At 44.5% G+C, this 22400-nt stretch overlaps 1 protein-coding gene and 1 pseudogene across 1 annotated transcript; one reads left to right on the forward strand and one right to left on the reverse strand.

Moving 5' to 3' along the window:
• The first annotated feature begins 9510 nt into the window (after positions 1-9510).
• On the forward strand, positions 9511-16201 carry LOC101176735 (annotated as a pseudogene).
• Positions 16202-16693: 492 nt separating this feature from the next.
• On the reverse strand, positions 16694-22033 carry LOC115833687 (oxysterol-binding protein-related protein 1-like). The gene is made up of 4 exons (XM_030808408.1): positions 21281-22033; positions 20529-20652; positions 19020-19110; positions 16694-17246 (listed from the first exon to the last, which is right to left on the reverse strand). The coding sequence occupies exons 2-4, from the start codon at positions 20650-20652 to the stop codon at positions 17144-17146; spliced, it is 318 nt and encodes a 105-aa protein (XP_030664268.1). The 5' UTR covers positions 21281-22033; the 3' UTR covers positions 16694-17143.
• Between the last annotated feature and the right edge of the window lie 367 nt (positions 22034-22400).

A 22400-nucleotide genomic window follows, 5' to 3' on the forward strand; every position in this document is an offset into this window, starting at 1 on the left:
GTGTATTGTAGGAACTGTAACAAAAAGGCAGAACCCTGCTTCTTCAGTGTAGCTGAGAACATCCACATCACGCAACTCAGATTTTTGGCCACACTGTTCATGCCTGTGAAAGGCCACAAACTTGCCCCAAGTATCGGCCAGGTGCGGTGGCTCATGCCTGTAAATTCCATCACTTTGGGAGGACGAGGTGGGTGGATCACATCATGAGGTCGGCAGTTCCAGACCAGCCTGACCAACGTGGAAACCCCTTTTCTACTAAAAATACAAAATTACCCCAGCATGGTGGCTCCTGACTGTAATCCCAGACCTTTTGGAGGCTGAGGCAGAAGCATTGCTTGATCCCAGGATTTCAGGACCAGCCTGGGCAATATAATTACACCCTATCTGTTTGTTTGTTTGTTTGTTTTTTTTTTTTTTTTTTTGAGACAGAGTCTCGCTCTGTTGCCCAGGCTGGAGTGCAATGGCCCCATCTTGGGTCAATGCAACCTCCACCTCCCAGGTTCAAGCTATTCTCCTGTCAGCCTCCCGAGTAGCTGGGATGACAGGCGCCTGCCACCATGCCCGGCTAATTTTTTTGTATTTTTAGTAGAGATGGAGTTTCACCGTGTTAGCCAGGATAGTCTCAATCTCCTGACCTGATGATCTGCCCACCTCGGCCTCCCAAAGTGCTGGGATTACAGGCGTCAGTCACCGTGCCTGGCCCACTTACCATCTTAACGGTGTTATTTTTTTTTTACAGGGTAGCTCCCCAAAGAAGGATCCTGTAAGTATCTTTTTCTTTCTCAATGACATCCTATGATTGGGCCACGAGTCACCTCCAAGTTCAGTCCTCATTTCATGGAACTGTTTAGCTGTGGGGCCCTTTGTGGTCACAGGGCAGCTTTCGGAGGATCCATGGTTTTCCTGAATGTCCCTGGCTCAGCCACTCAACATCCACACAGTGGACAGAGCGACATCCTTCCTCCAAAGCTGCTCACTGAGAGATTTTCAGGTCAAAAATTCTAGTGGGTTGAACAGTGGCCCTTAAAATTGATGTCCACATTAACCTCAGAATGGGACATTATTTCCAAATAAGGTCTTTGCAGATGTAATGAAGTAAAGAATCTGAAGATGAGCTGGGCACGGTGGCTCACACCTGTAATCCCAGCACTTTGGGAGGCTGAAGCAGGCAGATCACGAGGTCAGGAGATCGAGACAGGTGAAACCCTGTCTCTACTAAAAATACAAAAAATTAGCCGGCGTGGTGGCAGGTGTCTGTAGTCCCAGCTACTCGGGAGGCTGAGGCAGGACAATGGCATGAACCTGGGAGGCGGAGCTTGCAGTGGGCCAAGATAACACCACTGCACTCCAGCCTGGGTGACAGAGCGAGACTCCATCTCAAAATAAATGAAAAATAAAATAAAATAAATAACATAACATAACATTACATAACATAACATTACATTATATTCCATTCCGTTCCATTACATAACATTACATAACATACATAACATAACATACATAACATAGCATACATAACATTACATAACATAACCATATAACATATAACATATATATAAATAAAATAAAAGATAAAATAAAATAGAAAATAAGGTCTTTGCAGATGTAATGAAGTAAAGAATCCAAAGATGGGCTGGGTGCAGTGGCTTACGCCTGTAATCCCAGCACTTTGGGAGGCTGAGGCGGGCGGATCACCCGAGGTCAAGAGTTCAAGACCAGCCTGGCCAACATGGTGAAACCCTGTCTCTACTAAAAATACAAAAATTAGCCGGCATGGTCTCAGGGACCTGTAATCCCAGCTACTGGGGAGGCTGAGGCAGGAGAATCGCTTGAACCCATGAGGCGGAGGTTGCAGTGAGCCGAGATCATGCCGTTGCACTCCTGCCTGGGAGACAGACTGACACTCTGTCTCAAAAAAAAGAATCTGAAGATGAGATAATCCTGAATTTAGAATGGGCCTTAAATCAATGACAGGTGTCCTTATCGGAGACAGAAGAGGAGACACAGACACAGAGGAGAAGGCCACGTGGAGAAGAGGCAGAGACTGCAGTGATGCGGCCACAAGCCCAGGGATGCCTGGAGCCCCCAGGGGATGGGAGAGGCAGGAAGCATCCTCCCCTAGAGCCTCCAGAATGAACTGGATACAATTGTAGTGGATTGAATACTGGCCCCCAGAAACATTTGTCCATATCCTAATGCTCAGAGCCTGTGAGTAAGACCTTATCTGGAAATAGGGTCTTTGCAGATGTGATTAAGTTAAGGACCTTGAGATTGGATCATTCTGGATTAAAGTGGACCCTAAATGCAATGACAGGTGTCCTTGTAAGAGACAGGAGAGGAGACACAGACACAGAGGAGAAGGCCACGTGGAGACGGAGGCAGAGACTGGAGTGATGGGACCAGAAGCCCAGGGATGCCTGGAGCCCCCAGGAGCTGGGAGAGGTAGGAAGGATCCTCCTTAGAGCCTCCGGAGGGAGCGTGGCCCTGAGATGCCTGTTTCTCAGACTTCTGGTCTGCAGAACTAGGAAATAACCTATTTTTATTTTATTTTTTATTATTATTATTTTTGAGACGGAGTTTCACTCTTGTTGCCCAGGCTGGAGTGCAATGGCACGATCTCTCCTCACCACAACCTCCGCCTCCAGAGTTCAAGCAATTCTCCTGCCTCATGCACCCGAGTAGCTGGGATTACAGGCACGTAGGTGCCACCACGCCCAGCTAATTTTGTATTTTTAGTAGAGACAGGGTTTCTCCATGTTGGTCAGGCTGGTCGCGAATTCCCAACCTCAGGTGATCCGCCCGTCTCGGCCTCCCAAAGTGCTGAGATTACAGGTGTGAGCCACCGCGCCCGGCCACAATTCCTGATATTAAGCGTCCCTAGTTACTGGTCAGGATGGGCAGGGACGGCTGCAGAGAGGAGCATGTCCTCAGCCACTAGAGGGCAGCAATGTCCCCCACCTTCAGGCACCGGATTCTCACTTCTGGGTGGTGGCCAAGGACCTCCCAGCAGCTCTCAGGTCGTGCTAGTAATGCTCCCATGGACCACACCTTGAGAAGTGGGAAGAGCTTTAGAAGCTGTCTGGGCTGGGTGTGGAGGCTCACACCTAATAATCCCAGCACTTTGGGAGGCTGAGGCAGCAGGATCCCTTGAATCCAGCAGTTTGAGGCTAGCCTGGGCAACACAGTGAGACAAACATAGTGAGACCCCATCTCTTAAAAAAAAATGCAGGCCGGGCACGGTGGCTCATGCCTGTAATCCCAGCACTTTGAGAGGCCGAGGCGGGTGGATGACGAGGTCAGGAGATCGAGACCATCCTGGCCAACATGGTGAAACCCCGTTTCTACTAAAAATACAAAAATTTAGCTGGGCGTGGTGGCGGGTGCCTGTAGGAGGCTGAGGCAGGAGAATGGCGTGAACCCGGGAGGCAGAGCTTGCGGTGACCTGAGATCGTGCCCCTGCACTCCAGCCTGGGCAATGGTGTGAGACTCTGTCACACACACGCAAAAATGCAAAAACTTAGCTGCACATGGCAGCGTGTTCCTGTCGCCCCAGCACTCTGTCATCCAGGCTGGAGTGCAGTGGCATGATCTCAGCTCACTGCAACCTCTGCCTCCCAGGTTCAACCAATTCTCCTGCCTCAGCCTCCCGAGTAGCTGGGATTATAGGTACCCACCACCACGCCTGGCTAATTTTTGTATTTTTAGTAGAGACGGAGTTTCACTGTGTTAGCCAGGATGGTCTCGATCTCCTGACCTCGTGATCCGCCCGCCTTGGCCTCCCAAAGTGCTAGGATTACTGGCTTGAGCCACCACACCCGACCGGCAAGGGTTCTTTCAAAATGGAAAGGCTGACACACACAGATGCATACACACACAAGTGCACATACATGCACACGTACACACTCATGCAAGCGCATTTGTACACATACATTCACATATGTACATAAACATGCACTTTTAGGCACATGCATGCACACAGGCAGACTCTCATGCATGTATATTTGTGTATGCACGTGTGTACACATGGAATGCATGCACAGATACATACGCATTCAAACACACAAACACTGTGTGTATCTGCATGCATGAAAACACACAAACACAGCCGGGCATGGTGGCTCACACCTGTAATCTCAGCACTTTGCGAGGTAGAGGCGGGTGGGTGGATCACCTGAAGCAGGAGTCTGAGACCAGCCTGGCCAACGTGGTGAAATCACTACTAAAAAATACAAAAAGTAGGCTGGGCACGGTGGCTGACGCCTGTAATCCCAGCAGTTTGGGAGGCTGAGGTGGGCGGATCACCTGAGGTCAGGAGTTCGAGACCAGCCTGACCAACATGGAGAAACCCTGTCTCTACTAAAAATACAAAATTAGCTGGGCGTGGTGGCGCATGCCTGTAATCCCAGCTACTCGCGAGGCTGAGCCAGAAGAATTGCTTGAACCCGGGAGGCTGAGGTTGCAGTGAGCTGAGATCGTGCCATTGTACTCCAGCCTGGGCAACAAGAGCAAAACTCTGTCTCAAAATAAATAAATAAATAAATAAATAAATAATACAAAAATTAGCGAGGCATGGTGGCGTGTTCCTGTAATCCCAGCTACTTAAGAGGCTGAGGCAGGAGAATCGCTTGAACCTGGGAGGCAGAGGTTGCAATGAGCCGAGATGCTGCCACTGCACTCCAGTCTGGACAACAAGGGCGAGACTCTGTCACACACAAGAAAACCCACAAACACATATGTGTGCACACAGATACACACGGGCACAAAAATGTACACACGTGCAAACACACGCATAGACACGTACACAGGACCCGTGTGTGCACAGGCATGCATGCAGTCGTGCAAATGTGCAAACAGACATGGCTACACATAGGTATGCACACATACAGACCCACGTACACACACGCACATGGATATTTGTGAACACAATGCACACGTACAAGCACACTCCGACATGCATGTGTGTGCAAGGGCACATTTGCACACACACACGTATGCACTCTCACCACCACTTTCCCTCCAGAAGCAGCTCCTTCTGTGAGCACCAGGCTCCAAAGGGTCAACCATCCTTCATTACCCACAACCCAGTTTCACAGCCAGTCCCCGCTGCCTGACTCTCGTTTCTCCTCCAGCAGGCACCTCTGTCCTGTGTTTGGGAGCTGCATTCCTGATGGTCCTCCTTTGGCTCACGCTGCTCCTGATCGCCATGCCCTGTCTCCTGCAAACAAAGGAGGGTAAGAGCTGGAGAAAAAATCCACGTGCCACTTGGGGAGGGGGGCGGGGGGACAGACACACAATGTCAGCATGCCGTCCTTCAGGGAAACTTTTCATGATGAGCTCATGGCAGAGTCTCGTGCCGTGGTCAGGAAAGATTCAGAGACATCCCTATACCCGTCGCCAAGTTCCCTGTAATGCAGCATCTTGCAAAACAGTAATGCGACCTCACAGGCAGGGACCTGATTGTGACACAGATGCCATGTGAGGTGTTTTGATGGAACTCACACGCTGGGATCAACAGCGCCAATTACAATTTCCAGTTTCCTTCATTGTTTATCTTATTTTTTCATTTTCTTTTTTTTTGTTTGTTTTTATTTTGGAGACAGGGTGTCACTCTTGCCCAGGCTGGAGTTCAATAGTGTGATCTCGGCTCACTGCAACTTCTGTCTCCCGATTCAAGCAATTCTCCTGCCTCAACCTCCCGAGTAGCTGAGATTACAGTTGTGCACCACTGTGCCTGGCTAATTTCTGTATTTTTAATAGAGATGGGATTTCGCCATGTTGGTCAGGCTGGTCTCGAACTCCTGACCACAGGTGATCCGCCTGCCTCGGCCTCCCAAAGTACTGGGATTACAGGTGTGAGCCACCGTGCCCAGCTTTTTATTCATTGGTTTTTACTGTCTATTATTGCAGGGTTTCACTTTAGCTTGAATTTCTTTTAACTTTAATTTGCTTTTCATTCTTTTTTTAACTTCTTATTTTTTTTTTGACACAGAGTTTCATTCTCGTTACCCAGGCTGGAGTGTAACAGTGTGACCATGGCTCACCTCAACCTCCACCTCCTGGGTTCAACTGATTCTCCTGTCTCAGCCTCCCAAGCACCTGGGATTACAGGTGTCTGCCACCACGCCTAGCTAATTTTTCTGTTTTTAGTAGAGATGGGGTTTCACCATGTTAACCAGAGTGGTCTCGAACTCCTGACCTCAGGTGATCTGCCTTCCTCAGCCTCCCAAAGTGCTGGGATTGCAGGTGTGAGCCACCGTGCCCAAGTGTGTAATCCCAACCCTTTGGGGGAGGCCAAGGCAGGTGGATGATCACAAGGTCAGGAGTTCGAGACCAGCCTGGCCAACATGGTGAAACCCCATCTCTACTAAAAATACAAAAATCAGCTGGGCATGGTGGTGGGCACCTGTAATCCCAGCTACTTGGGAGGCTGAGGCAGGAGAGTCGCTTGAACCCGGGAGGTGGAGGTTGCAGTGAGCCGACATTGCACCGCTGCACTACAGCCTGGGTGACAGAGTGAGACTCTGTCTCAAAATGAATGAATGGATGAATGAATTTCTTATAAGATTTTTTTTCCCAGAGAGTTTGTTTAAAGGGATAAATTACCCTTCTACATTAGGAGAAAATAATTCCAGAAGTCTAGATATTCTTCTGCTTTGGTCCTGCTTATCAAACCAAGGTTGTTGACCTTGATAACCAGTTAAAGATCCTTACAGTTTAAAGTCATTTCCTCAAGTTTTCTAAGTGGCCGATCAGAGATAAACCCCAGAGAAATAGCTGATGTGTTTCTAGCTTTTGGTGACCGGCAAAAGGTGACAGAATATTGCGTTTTACTGGCCGGGCACGGCGGCTCACGCCTGTAATCCTAGCAATTTGGGAGGCTGAGGTGGGAGGATCACTTGAGGTCAGGAGTTCAAAACCAGCCTGGCCATCATGGTGAAACCCCATCTCTACTGAAATACAGAAATTAGCAGGGCGTGGTGGCGTGCATCTGTAATCCCAGTTACTTGGGAGGCTGAGGCAGGAGAATCACTTGAACCCGGGAGGCTGATGTTGCAGTGAGCCAAGATCATACCATTGCACTCCAGCCTGGGCAACAAGAACAAAACTCTGTCTCCGAAAAAAAAAAAAAAAAAAAATAGAAACAAGGGTGAGGCTGGGTGCGGTGGCTCACACCTATAATCCCAGCACTTTGGGGAGGCTGAGGCAGGAGAATCACTTGATCCAAGGACTTCAAGACCAGCCTGGGCAACATGGTGAAACCCCATCTCAACAAAAACATACAAAAATTAGTTGGGCGTGGTGGCTCATGCCTACAGTCCCGGCTACTTGGGAGGCTGAAGGAGGAGGATCACTTGAGCCCAGGAGTCAGAGGTTGCAGTGAGCTGAGATCGCATCACTGCACTCTAGCCTGGGCAATAGAGTTGAGACTCTGTCTCAAAAAAGAAAAAAAAGGATGAATTTAAGATAGCGCCTTTTTAAAACTGCAACTCTCAGATGAGTTGGCACAAGAAAAGAAAAATTTTTAAAAAGATAAAACTGTAACCCAGCCTCAATTCAGCTCAGTACCTGAAGGTAAGCAGCCGATACTCTTCCTGCACAGCAGAAGAGAGAGTTAAGTCCTTTCTGGAAGAAAATAATATCATCTGGAGGTCTACAATTCTTTTAAACAATATCTAAGATTCAAACTAGGCATGCCAAGAGACAAAGCCATATACATGATTATCAAGAAAAATACAATGGAAACAAACTCACACATGACCCAGATACCAGAGTAAGCATGTAACAACATTAACTACTGTGGCTGGGTGCAGTGGCTCACACCTGTAATCCCAGCACTCTGGGAGGCTGAGGGGGGCGGATCACTTGAGATCAGGAGTTCCAGATGAGCCTGTTCAACATGGTGAAATCCTGTCACTACTAAAAATACAAAAATTAGCCGGGTGTGGTGGTGGGCACCAGTAATCCCAATTACTCAGGAGGCTGAGGCAGGAGAATTGCTTGAACCCGGAAGGTAGAGGTTGCAGTGAGCCGAGATGGCACCACTGCACTCCAGCCTGGGTGACAGAGTGAGACTCTGTCTCAATAATAGAATAAAATAACTAGTATGACTAAAATATAAAAAGAGAGTGGGGAGGGTTAAAAAAGATTGAAGGATAAAGGCTTTTACTAGATAACTGAAATCTATAAAAACTAAATGTAAATTCTCAAACTGAAAAATACAATAACTGAAATTAAGAACTCAGTCTATGGGTTTAACTGCAGATCAGATGCAACAGAAAAGAGGATTATTGACCTAAAAGGTCAATAGAACAATATACGAATTGGCCGGGCACAGGGGCTCATGCCTGTAATCCCAACACTTTGGGAGGCTGAGCCTGGCCAACATGGTGAAACTCCATCTCTACTAAAAGTACAAAAATTAGCTGGGCGTGGTGTCGCACGCCTGTAGTCTCAGCTACTTGGGAGGCTGAAGCACAAGAATCGCTTAAACCCGGGAGGTGGAGGTTGCGATGAGTCAAGATCGTGCCACTGCACACCAGCCTGGGTGACAGAGCGAGACTCCGTCTCCAAAAAGAAAAATGTATAAACTGAAGCACAGAGAGGAAATAGAAAAATCAGAAAAAAGCATAAGAGACATGGAATACTGAGAAAAGACCAAACATACATGTAACCTAAGTCCTAAAAAGAGAGCAGAGTGGATGGAGCAGCAGCAGTGTTTTAAGAGAGAACGGTCACCTCTAGGGCCCCGAGCTTAGTTTCTAGTGCCATTCTCCAACACACTGAACAGGGCTCCTTGGACAAGTGGCTGAATTCTAGGCCTGGGGCAGGGAATGAACACTGGAGCTTCTGATAGTGCTAAAAAGTAAGGAAGTGCTCAAAGAAACCCACAATAGTAGAGTCAGTGGGACACAGGAATCAACTGAAAGCTCTCAATGGCCAAGCTAGAACAATTAGAACTATAAAATAAAGTAGTATTGAATAATCATCCAAAGTATAAAATATCCATGAGTCCATGTTGAAATAAATGACAGAATACATAAATAAATGGGAGAGGAGAGACAAATCTCCTGTGCTGAAAACTCCAAATAATTTACGCAGATACGATGCCCTCGACGAGGTGGGTCATAACATCCTGCTCTTTCAGTGTGGGCTGCACACAGTGATTCCCTCCTAATGAGCACAGGATGAACACGGAGGAAATGAAACCGCCTTTGCAAAATGATGACTGAGACAGTGAAAGAGATCTAACTTAACCGACTCCATCTTGCTTCTAACCTCCAAGCTGTCCTTGTTCATTCCTGGGCATAGCTGAACTAACTTGGGGGGAAACTTAGTTTATAGTTTTAGTCTAAAACAAAGACGATAACAGCCTTTTCCCAAAGCAGATCTCCTTCCTGTCTGAGGACTAGACTACCTTTGTAGGACTAACATTAGCCACGGGAAATTATGGTTTAGGAGCCATGCAGCTGGAGGCTACAAGATTCTGACCCTCCCTACACTGCTCCTAAGATCAGTGCTTGAGATATTCTGCAGACCCTGCACTTGATGGATCAGCTGGCACCACCTGGATCGATAAATTGGCTGGTCTGATCTTGTGGCCTCGACCCAGGAACTGACTCAGCACAAGAAGACAGCTCTGACTCCCTGTGATTTCACCCCTGACCAATAAGCACTCCCGGCTCCCTGGCTCCCCCCACCCACCAAGCTGTCCTTAAAAACTCTGGTCTTAAAAAAAAATGGTCAGAAGGAATGACACCACAGAAGAAATTAGAATGTTTAAAAGAACCAGGAAAAGCATCTGTAGAATCTAAAGTACCTACCCAGATGGAAAAATCTACAGACACAGACGAGGACAATGTAACCAGAACAGAATAGTGACAAAACCACCCAGTTTCCATCGGTTTATGCTGAGCCAGGCACTGAGCAAACGGAAGCAGTTGGTGATCTTTCTCCCAAACCAGCCACCCCTAAGACTACTACCCCACCCTCATCACCACCTCCAACACCTTTCTCACCAGAGTTTGCCTACATCCCAGCTGACCCAGCTCAGCTTGCTGCTCAGATGTTAGGTAAAGTTTCATCTATTCATTCTGATCAATCTGATGTTTTAATGGTGGATGTGGCAACCAGTATGCCTGTTGTTATTAAGGAGGTGCCAAGCTCAGAGGCTGCTGAAGATGTCATGGTGGCTGCTCCTCTTGTGTGTTCTGGAAAGGTGCTAGAAGTGCAGGTTGTGAGCCAAACATCTGTCCATGTAGACTTGGGTTCTCAACCTAAAGAAAATGAGGCTGAACCATCAATGGCTTCCTCAGTCCCCTTGCAGAATGAACAAGAACCTCCTGCTTATGATCAACCTCCTGAGGTCACTTTGCAGACTGATACTGAGGTTATGTCAACTGTTCATATATCATCATATGTTCACATATCATCTGTCTATAACGATGTGCCTGTGACTGAAGGAGTTGTTTATATCGAGCAACTGCCAGAACAAATAGTTATCCCTTTTACTGATCAAGTTGCTTGTCTTAAAGAAAATGAGCAGTCAAAAGAAAATGAGCAGTCACCACCAGTTAGTCCCAAATCTGTAGTAGAAAAGACCACCTCTGGCATGTCTAAAAAATCTGTAGAGTCTGTAAAACTTGCACAGTTGGAGGAGAAAGCAAAATATTCCTCAGTATATATGGAGGCAGAAGCAACAGCTCTGCTCTCTGACACATCTTTGAGCGGTCAGCCTGAGGTACCTGCACAACTCCTGGATGCAGAGGGCGCTATCGAAATAGGCTCTGATAAATCTCTGCACCTTGAAGTGGAGATCACTTCAATAGTCTCTGACAATACTGGGCAGGAGGAGTCTGGGGAAAACTCTGTACCCCAGGAGATGGAAGGCAAACCTGTGCTCTCTGGGGAAGCTGCAGAAGCAGTGCACTCAGGTACATCTGTAAAGTCATCTAGTAGCAACAGCTGAATAAGGTTTGGTGAAGCCAGGTAAGAAAATCAGGTATTTCCATTACAAATTGCATTTCAGGTGACATCTGTATTTCAGGTAGCCATCTCTGTAGGCTCCCTGCAGATTGGTCAGTCTTTATTTTCAATAGATTTTTTAAAAATGCCAAAGCCATTTAAAGGCTTTGTTGTATTTGAGATTCTACTACTATGAGAGGAGTGATTTTGAAGTGATGTCCTCAAAGCCTAGCCTCAAAGTTTGGTCATCCAGCACTTTTGTGTTATTCTTTTGGACATATTATGTAGTCAACAACAGTATAGTCTGTTGTGAGGTACAAAATATATTCATGTGATCTGAATATGCTGATTGCAAAACTGTAATGAGAGGGTGTTGGTTTGAAATTTTCCTCTTGTGAATCTAAAATTAAACCACAGCAATGCATTTACATAGGCTATGGCATTTTCAAAAGTGAAAAAATGGTGCTGTGCTTGACTGCTTCCACACCGAGTCAGGGGAGCTCTGTGACCAGGTTTGGGGTGCTGGGCCATGCATTTGTTTTCTGCCTGGGAGCTTCCTGCAGCTGAAGGAGCAGCTTCATAGCTAGATGGAGAGGGGAAAGGTCAGGGGAGCCGGGAGGTATCAGCAGCAGAAAGGACAGCCCGGCACTTGAACAGCAATAGGCGCAGTTCACATTACTGCCTTCCTTTGATCAGTTCCCTCTCCCTGGCAAGTGCCAAAATCAAGCTGCTTTCTTGGCTGTTGAACTATCACCATGTTTTCCTGTGACACAGACATGATGTGACCTTCATCTCCATCTAATTATGGCATTTGGTCTGCTCACCTTCCTGCCTTATGGATAATTGCAGGGGCCCTTCTCTTTTTAGGGACAGAAGGGACATGAATGAGCCAACCCCCCATTCCTTTTGCAAAAACTCTCTCAATCCTGACTCTTAACTGAGCCAGAGTGATTCAAAAAGTGTTAGCAGAGCAGGTGTTTAGAAAAGATCACATTTTGTCTGGCAGTGTGACAGGGATTCTGCACAGCTGGAAAGGCAGAGGGCAGCGCTGGGAGTGGAGCATGTGGGACTGGCACTATATTCGTGGCTTAAGCAGCACATCCAGACCAAGTCACTGTTTTCAAATGCTTAACTATTTCTAAAGGAAAACAGAGTTGTCCACAACACTAAGAGGATATTAACCAAAAATTCAGATTATCAAAACCTCTCTCTCTGTGAGACAGCTGAAGACCTGGCTTGTACATATTTTTCAACAAGGTTAAAAAAAAAAAGATTACTTGAAAGTATCTGAAGCTTTGGAAAAATGGCCACTTAATCACGTGCATAGTGTTCTTTTCTTTTTTTTTTTTTTTTTTTTGTTGAGACAGAGTTTTGCTCTTGTTGCCCAGGCTGGAGTGCAGTGGCGTGATCTTGGCTCACCACAACCTCCGCCTCCCAGGTTCAAGTGATTCTCCTGCCTCAGCCTTCTGAGTAGCTGGGATTACAGGCATGCACCACCATGCCCGGCTAATTTTGTATTTTTAGTAGAGATGGGGTCTCTCCATGTTGGTCAGGCTGGTCTTGAACTCCCGACCTCAGGTGATCCACTCGCCTCGGCCTCCCAAAGTGCTGAGATTACAGGCATTAGCCACTGCGCCCGGCTCGTAGTGTTAGTTTCTTTTCAGGGGAAGAGGAAAGGCTGCACCAGGGATAGATGGCCCAGTGTTCAAAAGGTGAACTCGGCACATTTTGGCAAAGTGAAACTCCTCTATTGGGAAACTTTTCTCCGAGGGCCCATCTTCTGGGACTTGGTTCTCCCAAGACAGTACTGTCTTCAAGAGGCAGGTCACATTTGCATTATAGATGGCACTACCAAACCTCTTTTTCTCAACCCAAAGAATCCCTGTGGGACCAACCAGCCTTTTACTGCCACCTAGGATCTACGATTTCAAGTCTTGCCTAAAAGGGGTGCTCTCTGGGGTTCTCAATCCTAGATTATGTGACGTTTTATGTGTGGTAACAAATTAATGGGAGATAATGGTGCCTGTGAAGGGCCAGAGAGATTTTGATTATGTGGTGAAGATGATACCTAGTGCTAACTTCTTTAGGAAATAAAACACTATGCAGATGCACTAATGCTTCCTTTAATGGCTGAACGCACTCTTCAATTGACTTTTGGGTAAAGCTAAAGGTTGTGTTGACCAGTTTTGTCTGTGAGGATCCTATAGAAGCCACGTCTAAAGTTGAAGTAGCTGGAAACCACAACTTAGAATAAGATTGCTTCTTCAGCCACAACTGTAGTGTCCCTGCCACTTGCCACCACACCACTGTTCTCGTTTTTCAACTGTAGAGAATCTCTTTCACACTGTCAAACGCGATTATGCAGCCCTCTGTATAGCATGCTCTATGGTACATATCACTTCAGCTGTTTTATATGTAAAGGAGACTTACAAAGACATTACTATGCATAGTGCCTGAAACAGAGACCAAAACTTTAATTCCTGCAAAATTTTTTTTTATAGCAATGGCAGCAAGTGAACGAGGACAACCACCACCATATTCTAACATGTAGACCCTTTATTGTCTAACTGATAAGAATCAGCAAGGTCACCCATCACCGCCACCTGCACCTGGGCCTTTTCCCCAAGCAACCCTCTGTTTATCTAATCCTAACGATCCAGAGTTTCAGCAGCATCCACCAAAAGTCACTTTTCCAACTTATGTGATGGGCGACACCAAGAAGACCAGTGCCCCACCTTTTATCTTAGTAGGCTCAAATGTTCGGGAAGCACAGGGATGGAAACCTCTTCCTGGACATGCTGTTGTTTCACAGTCAGATGTCTTGAGATACGTTGCAATGCAAGTGCCCATTGCTGTTCCTGCAGATGAGAAATACCAGAAACATACCCTAAGTCCCCAGAATGCTAATCTTCCAAGTGGACAAGATATTCCCCCAGCCAAAAAGCCCTGTTTTCCTTTCTGTTGCTTTCCCAGTAGAAGATATAGCTAAAAAAAGTTCAGGATCTGGTGACAAATGTGCTCCCTTTGGAAGTTACAGTATTGCTGAGGAGGTAACCGTGACTACTGCTCACAAAGTTCTCAAAGCAGAAACTGAAAACTCGCAGGTACACTTTCCTACCATAATATTCAGGCCTTAACACACATGCGTTTTAAGCGTTTTGATTTCTTGACCTGGAGATTTAGATATTTAAAAACAATTTGAGATAATAAGTTGGGGTATACTCTAATTTCCTGGGGTTATTGTCTCCAAGTTCCTAACCACCAGTTACTAATAAATGCAAAGCAGGTGCACTGTACCATGACTCATGCCAAGGATTTGATGCCTGATACGTGAAACTAATGAACTCAGTTACTTTGAATACCTAGTCCATTGTCTAACACAGTGGTAGATGTGAAAAGGGGATGGATTTTTAAAACAGGACAATTTAGTTGGCATGTTTAGGGAGTAGGGAGGAGCTGGGAACAACTGAAGAGCAAGGTAAGAGAGGAAAGTCTTGATTATGTAACGGAGCCCTTAATCCACATGGTAAGAGGCAGTAGATGGATAGGTGAGAGGCAGAGTAAAGAGCTGAACAACAGCTGAGATTAACTGTGGATGAGACAGTTTGATCACTCACAAATCATTTTTAAATTTTTCATTCATACTTAATGCCAAGCCTTATGCTAGCCCTCCTCCCCTATGTATGGACAGTAGAGTGAGCAAAAACATGGGACCTACATCTTAGTTGGGGAGACAGACAAAAAAGTGTATTATAACATGTAAAGTATTATGGAGAAAACAAGGTACTGACACAGGCCTACCTTTAATTGTCCCTATTAGATAGGGTGTTCAGGCTCAGATGTAAACTGACACCCAAGCATGAGAAGGAGCCAGCTTTGCACGGTGTGCCCAGGCTGCGTCCTAGGGCAGAAAAGAACATGGGGGTTCCAGAGACAGCAAAGTAGGCCACAATGAGACTGGCTGAGGGGAAGTGGGGAGATTGTATGAAATGAAGAAAGATTTTGATTGAAAGTTCAATGGGAAGCCAGCACAAGTGTTTTAAGCAGAAGAATGACTGATAGAATCAGATTCCTGTTTTTATTAGATCCCTCAGGCTGCTATGTGGAAAACAGATTAGCAGTAAGGGGGAGGTCAACAGAGGAAGTGGGGAGATGAGTTGAAAGTACAGAAGTGTTATACACAATTAGTTACTTAAAATAATTAGTGGGAATTTTAAGTTGAACATCTGAGAGATCGACAAAAGCTAGATTTCATTCATAAGCAGGCTCAAGGACCAGTTACTATATTTAAGGAAAGACAAAATTATCTTAGGGCTACACGTACTTCTTCAAACTCTTTATGGACTTTTGGTGGAACTGCCAAAATGACTGTTTTCAGCATGAAATTGCTGGGATATTTCAGTGCAAAAGCCCATAGGTAACTAGTTAAGCTTAGTAACAGAGCAGGAGGGTAGACCTTGCATTTCTGATCTTCTACTCATTTCACATGTTCAGTTTCATGTTTAACTTTAAACAATTCAATGTTTGCATTATTCCTAACAGATCCAGAAATGACACAGTTTGGGCCAACATTTCAGGGAGGAGTCTGCCACCAGTGTAATGTATCAATAAACTTCATGCAAGCATACAATTTTGTATTGCTTTTTTTTGTAATTTAGGAGAACTGCAACCAACCAACCAAACACAAAAGGCCTGTCTTTTCAGACTTATAAAGCAATAGCATTTTCCAACTCCTATGTATATACTTTTAAACCATTCCCACTCTAACAGATCTAGTAACACATTTTCTAACCAGGTAGTTCCACTTGATTCTGCATTGGAGATTCACACGGAATGAATATGGTAGCACCTCTCTATGCTGTATCTATCCAGAGATTAACTGAATGCTAAATGCCTGCTTACCACTATGCATGCCAGGTAACCGGTTATCTCCTTGGCCCTGGGAGCTATGGTACCACAAGGACTTCTTTCATAGGACGCTTTTAACAATTTAGGATAGTAGTAAGTGGCAACATTAGTATATTTGAAATTTTAAAAGAAACCACACTTTTGGGGAACATTCTAAAGGCTTTATTTAGCATCAGGTAGATTATTTCATTATAACACTTGTTAACTTCAAGATAGCAATTAAAATCATGGGCTGGCAGCTACCTAAGGCCCCTGGGAGCAGTATCTCAGTCTGGGGTTTGGGTGGATAAATACTATAAGATTTAAGATTAATGTGCCCCAATTAAAGGGGCAAAACTACTGTACAGTAGGTCTCCACACATATTTTAAATACACAGGTACCTTGCAAACTTGAAATGCACAAGACCTCCTTTTATGTAGTTTGATACTTATATATATGAGTGCAATTTAATTTCTCTAGTGGCATTTGCCATGGACGTGGAAGCATTTAACAAGGTTTCTGATTATGTAATGGTGATTAAAATCTATATTTCTAGGACATTTTTGTGAATTGCTAGATTTTATACATATTTTCAGTTCAAATGTAAACTTAAACATTTTAATGATACTGACTGCAGAAAACTGTAAAAGTAAAGTCAGAGCACTAAGTAAATGAAATACTTTTCCAGTTTAATTCTTTAGAATTTTCAAATCAGAAATATCTATTCTGAATATTCAGGCATTCTTTTTTCTTCTTGGAAGATGGAAGGGGTAAAATTGGGAGGATTAGTATGAATAAAAGCCATCTTATCAGTGGAGTCTTTATAAAATGACATAACTCTACATTTGAGCAATATATATTGTATAGGAGGAGAGTTCTAAATATGTCAAAGGTTACATCTAAAACATTCAAGCATGACAGCATAAAAATATTCAAAATAACTTGATTTGGGATTACTATACAGTTCCATAAAGCTGAAGTTACATTTAGGTATAAACCTTCAGTAAATATGGCAACAGCAACCATAAAAAGCATATTCCCCAGCAGTTTTCTCTTCCCTCTATATAAAATAGTATTCCAAATAAGTACATTTTATAGCAAAACTATGCATTTTTCCTGACTTTCATCGCCAATATCGCCTTATACCCTGCTTTTGTTGGGTGAAATGCAGTTATCTTATGAGTGTTTTTTCATTTTTTTAAAAAGATAAGTAGAAACCAAGGGAAAAAAATTTAAAAACATAGGTTTAAGACTTATTTGTAGATTAGCCAAACACCCTGACTTGTATGCATTTTAATAAATGTCAGGCAAATTGAAGTAATTTCTGTCCCAGTAGCTGCCAGAGTAAATCCAGTCCTGTGCTCCATTGTAGGGATTAGGACCTTGATGGAACCACCTGTTAAAAGAAAAAGGACAAGACTTACAGGGGAAACTGGAAAATCACAGGCTGTTTCTTCACTAGCTTGCAGTATTTTTCTACTACAGCAACTCATTCTGTGAGTGAGGGATTTCTAAAGAGATGCTGAAGTGATGCTGTTTTTCTGCTTAGGTAGGGAACAGGTCTGTGGAATAATATTCCAAAAGGGGTAATGATACCATGCAAAAGGCATATGGATTTCCCACCAGGATCTAGCACGCTACTTGACAGAAGCAGGGTCTTCTAATAGGTTGGTTTGAGACAATGTATTTGTCTAACCAGTTTACCCTCTAGCCTAGGTCTTATTTTCCACAAGGCATTTTTTTAAGTAGTTGGGAATAAATTAGGATAACGAAATTAACATTTACAGCATACCCACAGCAGTATGTAAGGCACCTGGTTCAGTGTAAATGCCCTTCAGACTCGTTTTTTTTTTTTCTTTGAGAAGCAGTTTTGCTCTTGTTGCCCAGGCTGGAGTGCAATGGTGCGATCTCAGCTCACTGCAACCTCTGCCTGCTGGGTGAAAGCGATTCTCCTGCCTCAGCCTCCCTAGTAGCTGGGAATACAGGCATGCTCCACCACAGCCAGCTAATTTTGTATTTTTAGTAGACAGGGTTTCTCCATGTTGGTCAGGCTGGTCTCGAACTCCTGACCTCGTGATCCGCCCGCCTCAGCCTCCCAAAGTGCTGGGATTACAGGTGTGAGCCACCACACCTGGCCTCAAACTCTTAAACCTCCATTTTACAGATGAGAAGCTGAATGTCTAAGCAGTTAAATAACTTGCCCAACCTAGTAACTGATGGCAAATTTAGGTTTAAGGTTAAAGACCATGATTTTTCTAATATACCATGCTACACATAATCCAAAAGACATGAATAGACATTTCTGAAGACACACAAATAGCCAACAGGATACAAGAAAATGCTCGACATCACCAATTATGAGGGAAACGTGAATAAAACCCACAAGATTATCATCTTACACCAGTTAAGATGGCAATTATTAAAAAGAAAAACATGCTGGCGAGGATGCAGAAAAAAGCAAGCTCATACACTGGTAGTGAAAATATACAGCCATTATGGAAAACAGTATGGAGATAATTTGGGTTTTTTTTTGTTTTGTTTTGTTTTGTTTTGAGACGGAGTCTGGCTCTGTCTCCCAGGCTGGAGTGCAGTGGTGCGATCTCGGCTCACTGCAAGCTCCACCTCCAGGGTTCCTGCCATTCTCCTGCCTTGGCCTCCCGAGTGTCTGGCACTATAGGCGCCCACCACCACGCCCAGCTAATTTTTTGTATTTTTAGTAGAGACGGGGTTTCACCATGTTAGCCAGGATGGTCTCGATCTCCTGACCTCGTGATCCACCTGCCTTGGCCTCCCAAAGTGGTGGGATTACAGATGTGAGCCACCGCGCCCGGCCAGAGATTTCTTAAAAAAACTTAACTACCATAGGATCGGCACTCCCACTACTGGGTGTCCAAAGGAAAGGAAGTCAATGTATCAAAGGGATACCTGCAACCCCGTGTTTGTAACAGCACGATTCACAATAACAAAGATATGGAATCAACCTGTGCCCATCAATGGATGAATGGATAAAAGTCAGTGGAAATAACGTTTTTTCAGGCCTGGGACAACTCAGCAGGGTTTGTGTTAGATAGGTCCTTGCTCTGGGCTCACAGTGTCTGGCATCCCTGCCTGGTCTGCACACAGCAGCCTGCCTGAGGGCTCAGCCACACCCCCTCACTCAGGCACGCACCTCGTCTTCCAGTCCTCTTCTGACTTGGACCTGTTTGTGCGGGCTGCTCTTTGTTTTTCCTCAAGTTGCTTTTTTTCTTCACTAGCTTGATCTAAAATAAGAACATCAATACAAACCATTAACGCTCTACATGGAGGATGCCAGGCACAGTATTAAGCACAAGAACTTCACAAAAGAACCATCTACACGTATCTCCCTTTTATTAGAACACAAATACCAGAGTCAAATATCAAACAAAAATTGTAACAGATACCTGGGCTAGTAAGAGGCAGAGCTAGTATCACAGATGCAGCATCTCTTTGACAACCTATGCTCTTAACAACCTTGCCAAGAACAACCTGTTTATTCTTAAGGCCAAAACAACTGTGTTAAAATTCTTCAGTGAAAAATTGGGTGTAAAAACTAAATAAATGTGAAATTATTCTAAATTCTTAGTGAGACCTCACAGAGCTCCTTCAGATGCCATTCTTAAGAAATTTAAACTGTCTTCCAAAATACTGTTGCTGTGTCTCACTTTTTCTCCAATGTGGCACTATGACATGTTAGATGTGATGGCTCTATCATAAGAGGCTGCCTAGTGTGGGAGAGGATGTTTAGCAGCATCCCTGGCCTGCAGACGCCAGTAGTCCCTCCTAAGAAGTGACAACCAAAGTCTTCAGACTTTGCTGCATGTCTCTTTGGGGGGATAAATGCCCCCCTTTTGAGAACCACTGAGTTGGAAAAAATTTAACACGATAAGATAAAAATGGGCTGGGTACAGTGGCTCACACCTGTAATCCCAGCACTTTGGGAGTCTGAGGCAGGTGGATCACCTGAGGTCAGAAGGTCCAAGACTAGCCTGCCCAACAGGGCGAAACCCCATTACCACTAAAAATACAAAAATTAGCTGTGCGTGATGGCACGTGCCTGTAGTCCCAGTTACTCAGGAGGCTGAGGCACAAGAATAGCTGGAACCCAGGAGGTGGAGGTTGCAGTGAGCCAAGATTGCGCCACTGCACTCCAGCCTGGGAGACAGAGCAAGACTCTGTATAAAAAAAGAAAAAAATGTTGTAATTGATACCCCAGTTACCCTGATGTGATTATTACATATTGTATGCCTGTATCAAAATATCCCACATACTACATAAGTATATACACCTATTTATACCAACACACAAAAACATTTAAGTTATAATTAACCAAGGGGAGGCCACACTCTCCTTTGGGGCTGACAAGGTGCTATGTAAATTCTGAAGTAGACAGTGACTTAATTAGTCAGAATATGCCTCTGGCCATCTCCAGTATATTAAATTTTCAGGGGAGTACTACCACAATAATATGAGCTAATAAGGTCTGCTCAGATTTCCACATTTAAAATAAAAGTTTGAATTTAAATTGAATGTTAACTCAAACTTAAAGAGAGACTAAAAACGTAGTACCCCAATGGTGCTAACAATCACCAGGAATAAAACAAAGCATCATCGCCCGAGAAATGAGTCTTCACTTGTGGCTTTGGCGGATGCTAGTTACCTCTCTCTCCATTTTCCATGGCTCTGATGTCAGGCCGTAACCTGCAGTCTGTCTTGGGAATCACACTCTCCATGTCTTTGTCTACTTCATTCAAAACCATTGCAGAACTAGTAAAATTATACATCTGAAAAGAAGCAAAAGGATGAAATTAAAATATGCCAAGGCATAATTCAAAATGAAACTTTCTGAAAGTAGAAGAGGGTTGACTTGACAATGACCCCCCCCCTTTCGTGGTAACAATGGTCAGTCATTCTCGGATCACACGTATCTAAATGTTTTCACCAAAATCTGCACCATCTGTGAGTATCTGTCTCAAAAAAATCTCAAAGCAGGCTTTGCAGAGTAAACATCCTCTATCATGATCAACTTTAAATAGAACTCTAAGCAAAAATCAACATTCTTTTATCTTCATTAAAATCATTCCTTGCTGGGTCTGGAGGGCTGGTACTGACTAGGCTGCACCAGCTTATATTTAATAAGGACCACTTTTACCACTAAGTAGCTATTAAAGAAGCCCCAGTGAAGTCCTAACTCAACACATCCTCCCAGCCAGATGCCAGAGGGATGGACAGCATGATGCACTTACGATGCGCTGAGCTCAGGCAAGAAGGGAGCACCTGGGAGCCAGTGGGGGCTCAGGATGCCAACCTGCCTGTCTCCATGCTGCCTGGGCTGACCCTGCATGTGCCAGGAAAGAGCACCACAATGCTGAACACAGACAGTGAGACTGCAGCCAGCAAGCCCAGTCTCACCTGGGTAGAATTTGGAGGCCATGGGGCTATTCACCATAGAAGAACACTTCCAGGGATAATGAATACACTTTCAGAATCCGGCATTGGCATTTCACCCGACTCCTCGAGGTGCTCATCTAGAAAAACCAACCAATGAACAAAATTTAAGTAGAAAGTTTTAAGATACAGTCAAGCACCACATAATGACATTTTCAGTCAACAACAGACTGTAAATATGATGGTAGTCCCCTAAGGTTATAGCAGAGCATGTATAGAAATCTGCTATATGGCATTTGATATTGGCATTGCAGACCAAGTAAGGGAAATGACTGATACCCAGTAATGGTGTTGGGACTTTTGGCTTTCCACATGAAAAAAGAGATATAAATAAAAATACATACACAATCTAAGTTTGTGTGAAGTACACTGTATGAGGTTCGCACAATGATGAAATCACCTAATGTTTTCTTAGAACATATCCCTGTCCTTAGGAAAATATATATACACTTACAAATTGTAAACCATCGTTTATTGCACACCACTAGAATGTAAACTACATGAGGGCATATGACACTGTGACTTTCTAATTCTTATATCCTTACTTTGAACACAGTGTGGGAAGCCAACGGATACCTGCTGAATGCCCGAGTGGGTGCTAAGAGTCTCAGAAGCTTCGTGTGTTGTGCCACTTAGTGTTATCCGCATTTAAGTCATTATCATCATCACTCTTTCCTATAGGGTTTTATGTTTTTAAGGCTGTTTCCTTTTTAAAGACAAAATAATTCATTTGAGTATGTATTTTTAATATTTTTGAGATAGGGTCCTGCTCTGTTGCCCAGGCTGAAGTACAGTGGTGCAATCACAGCTCACTGTAACCTCAAACTCCTGGGTTCAAGCGATCTTCCTGCCTCAGTCTCCCAAGTAGCTGGGACTACGGGTATGTGCCACCACACATGGCTAATTTTTTAAAAAATATTTTTATAGAGATGAGGGGTCTCATTATGCTGCCCAGGCTGGTCTTGAACTCCTGGCTTCAAGCAATCCTCCTGCCTCAGCCTCCCAAAGCACCATTTGAGTATCTACTAAGGAACTTCTGGAGGCCCAGCCACTGGGGTGCTAGAGAAGCACCATCACTACCTGA

Source organism: Nomascus leucogenys, unplaced genomic scaffold (assembly GCF_006542625.1).
Source record: "Nomascus leucogenys isolate Asia unplaced genomic scaffold, Asia_NLE_v1 Super-Scaffold_576, whole genome shotgun sequence".
Classification (NCBI taxonomy): domain Eukaryota; kingdom Metazoa; phylum Chordata; class Mammalia; order Primates; family Hylobatidae; genus Nomascus; species Nomascus leucogenys.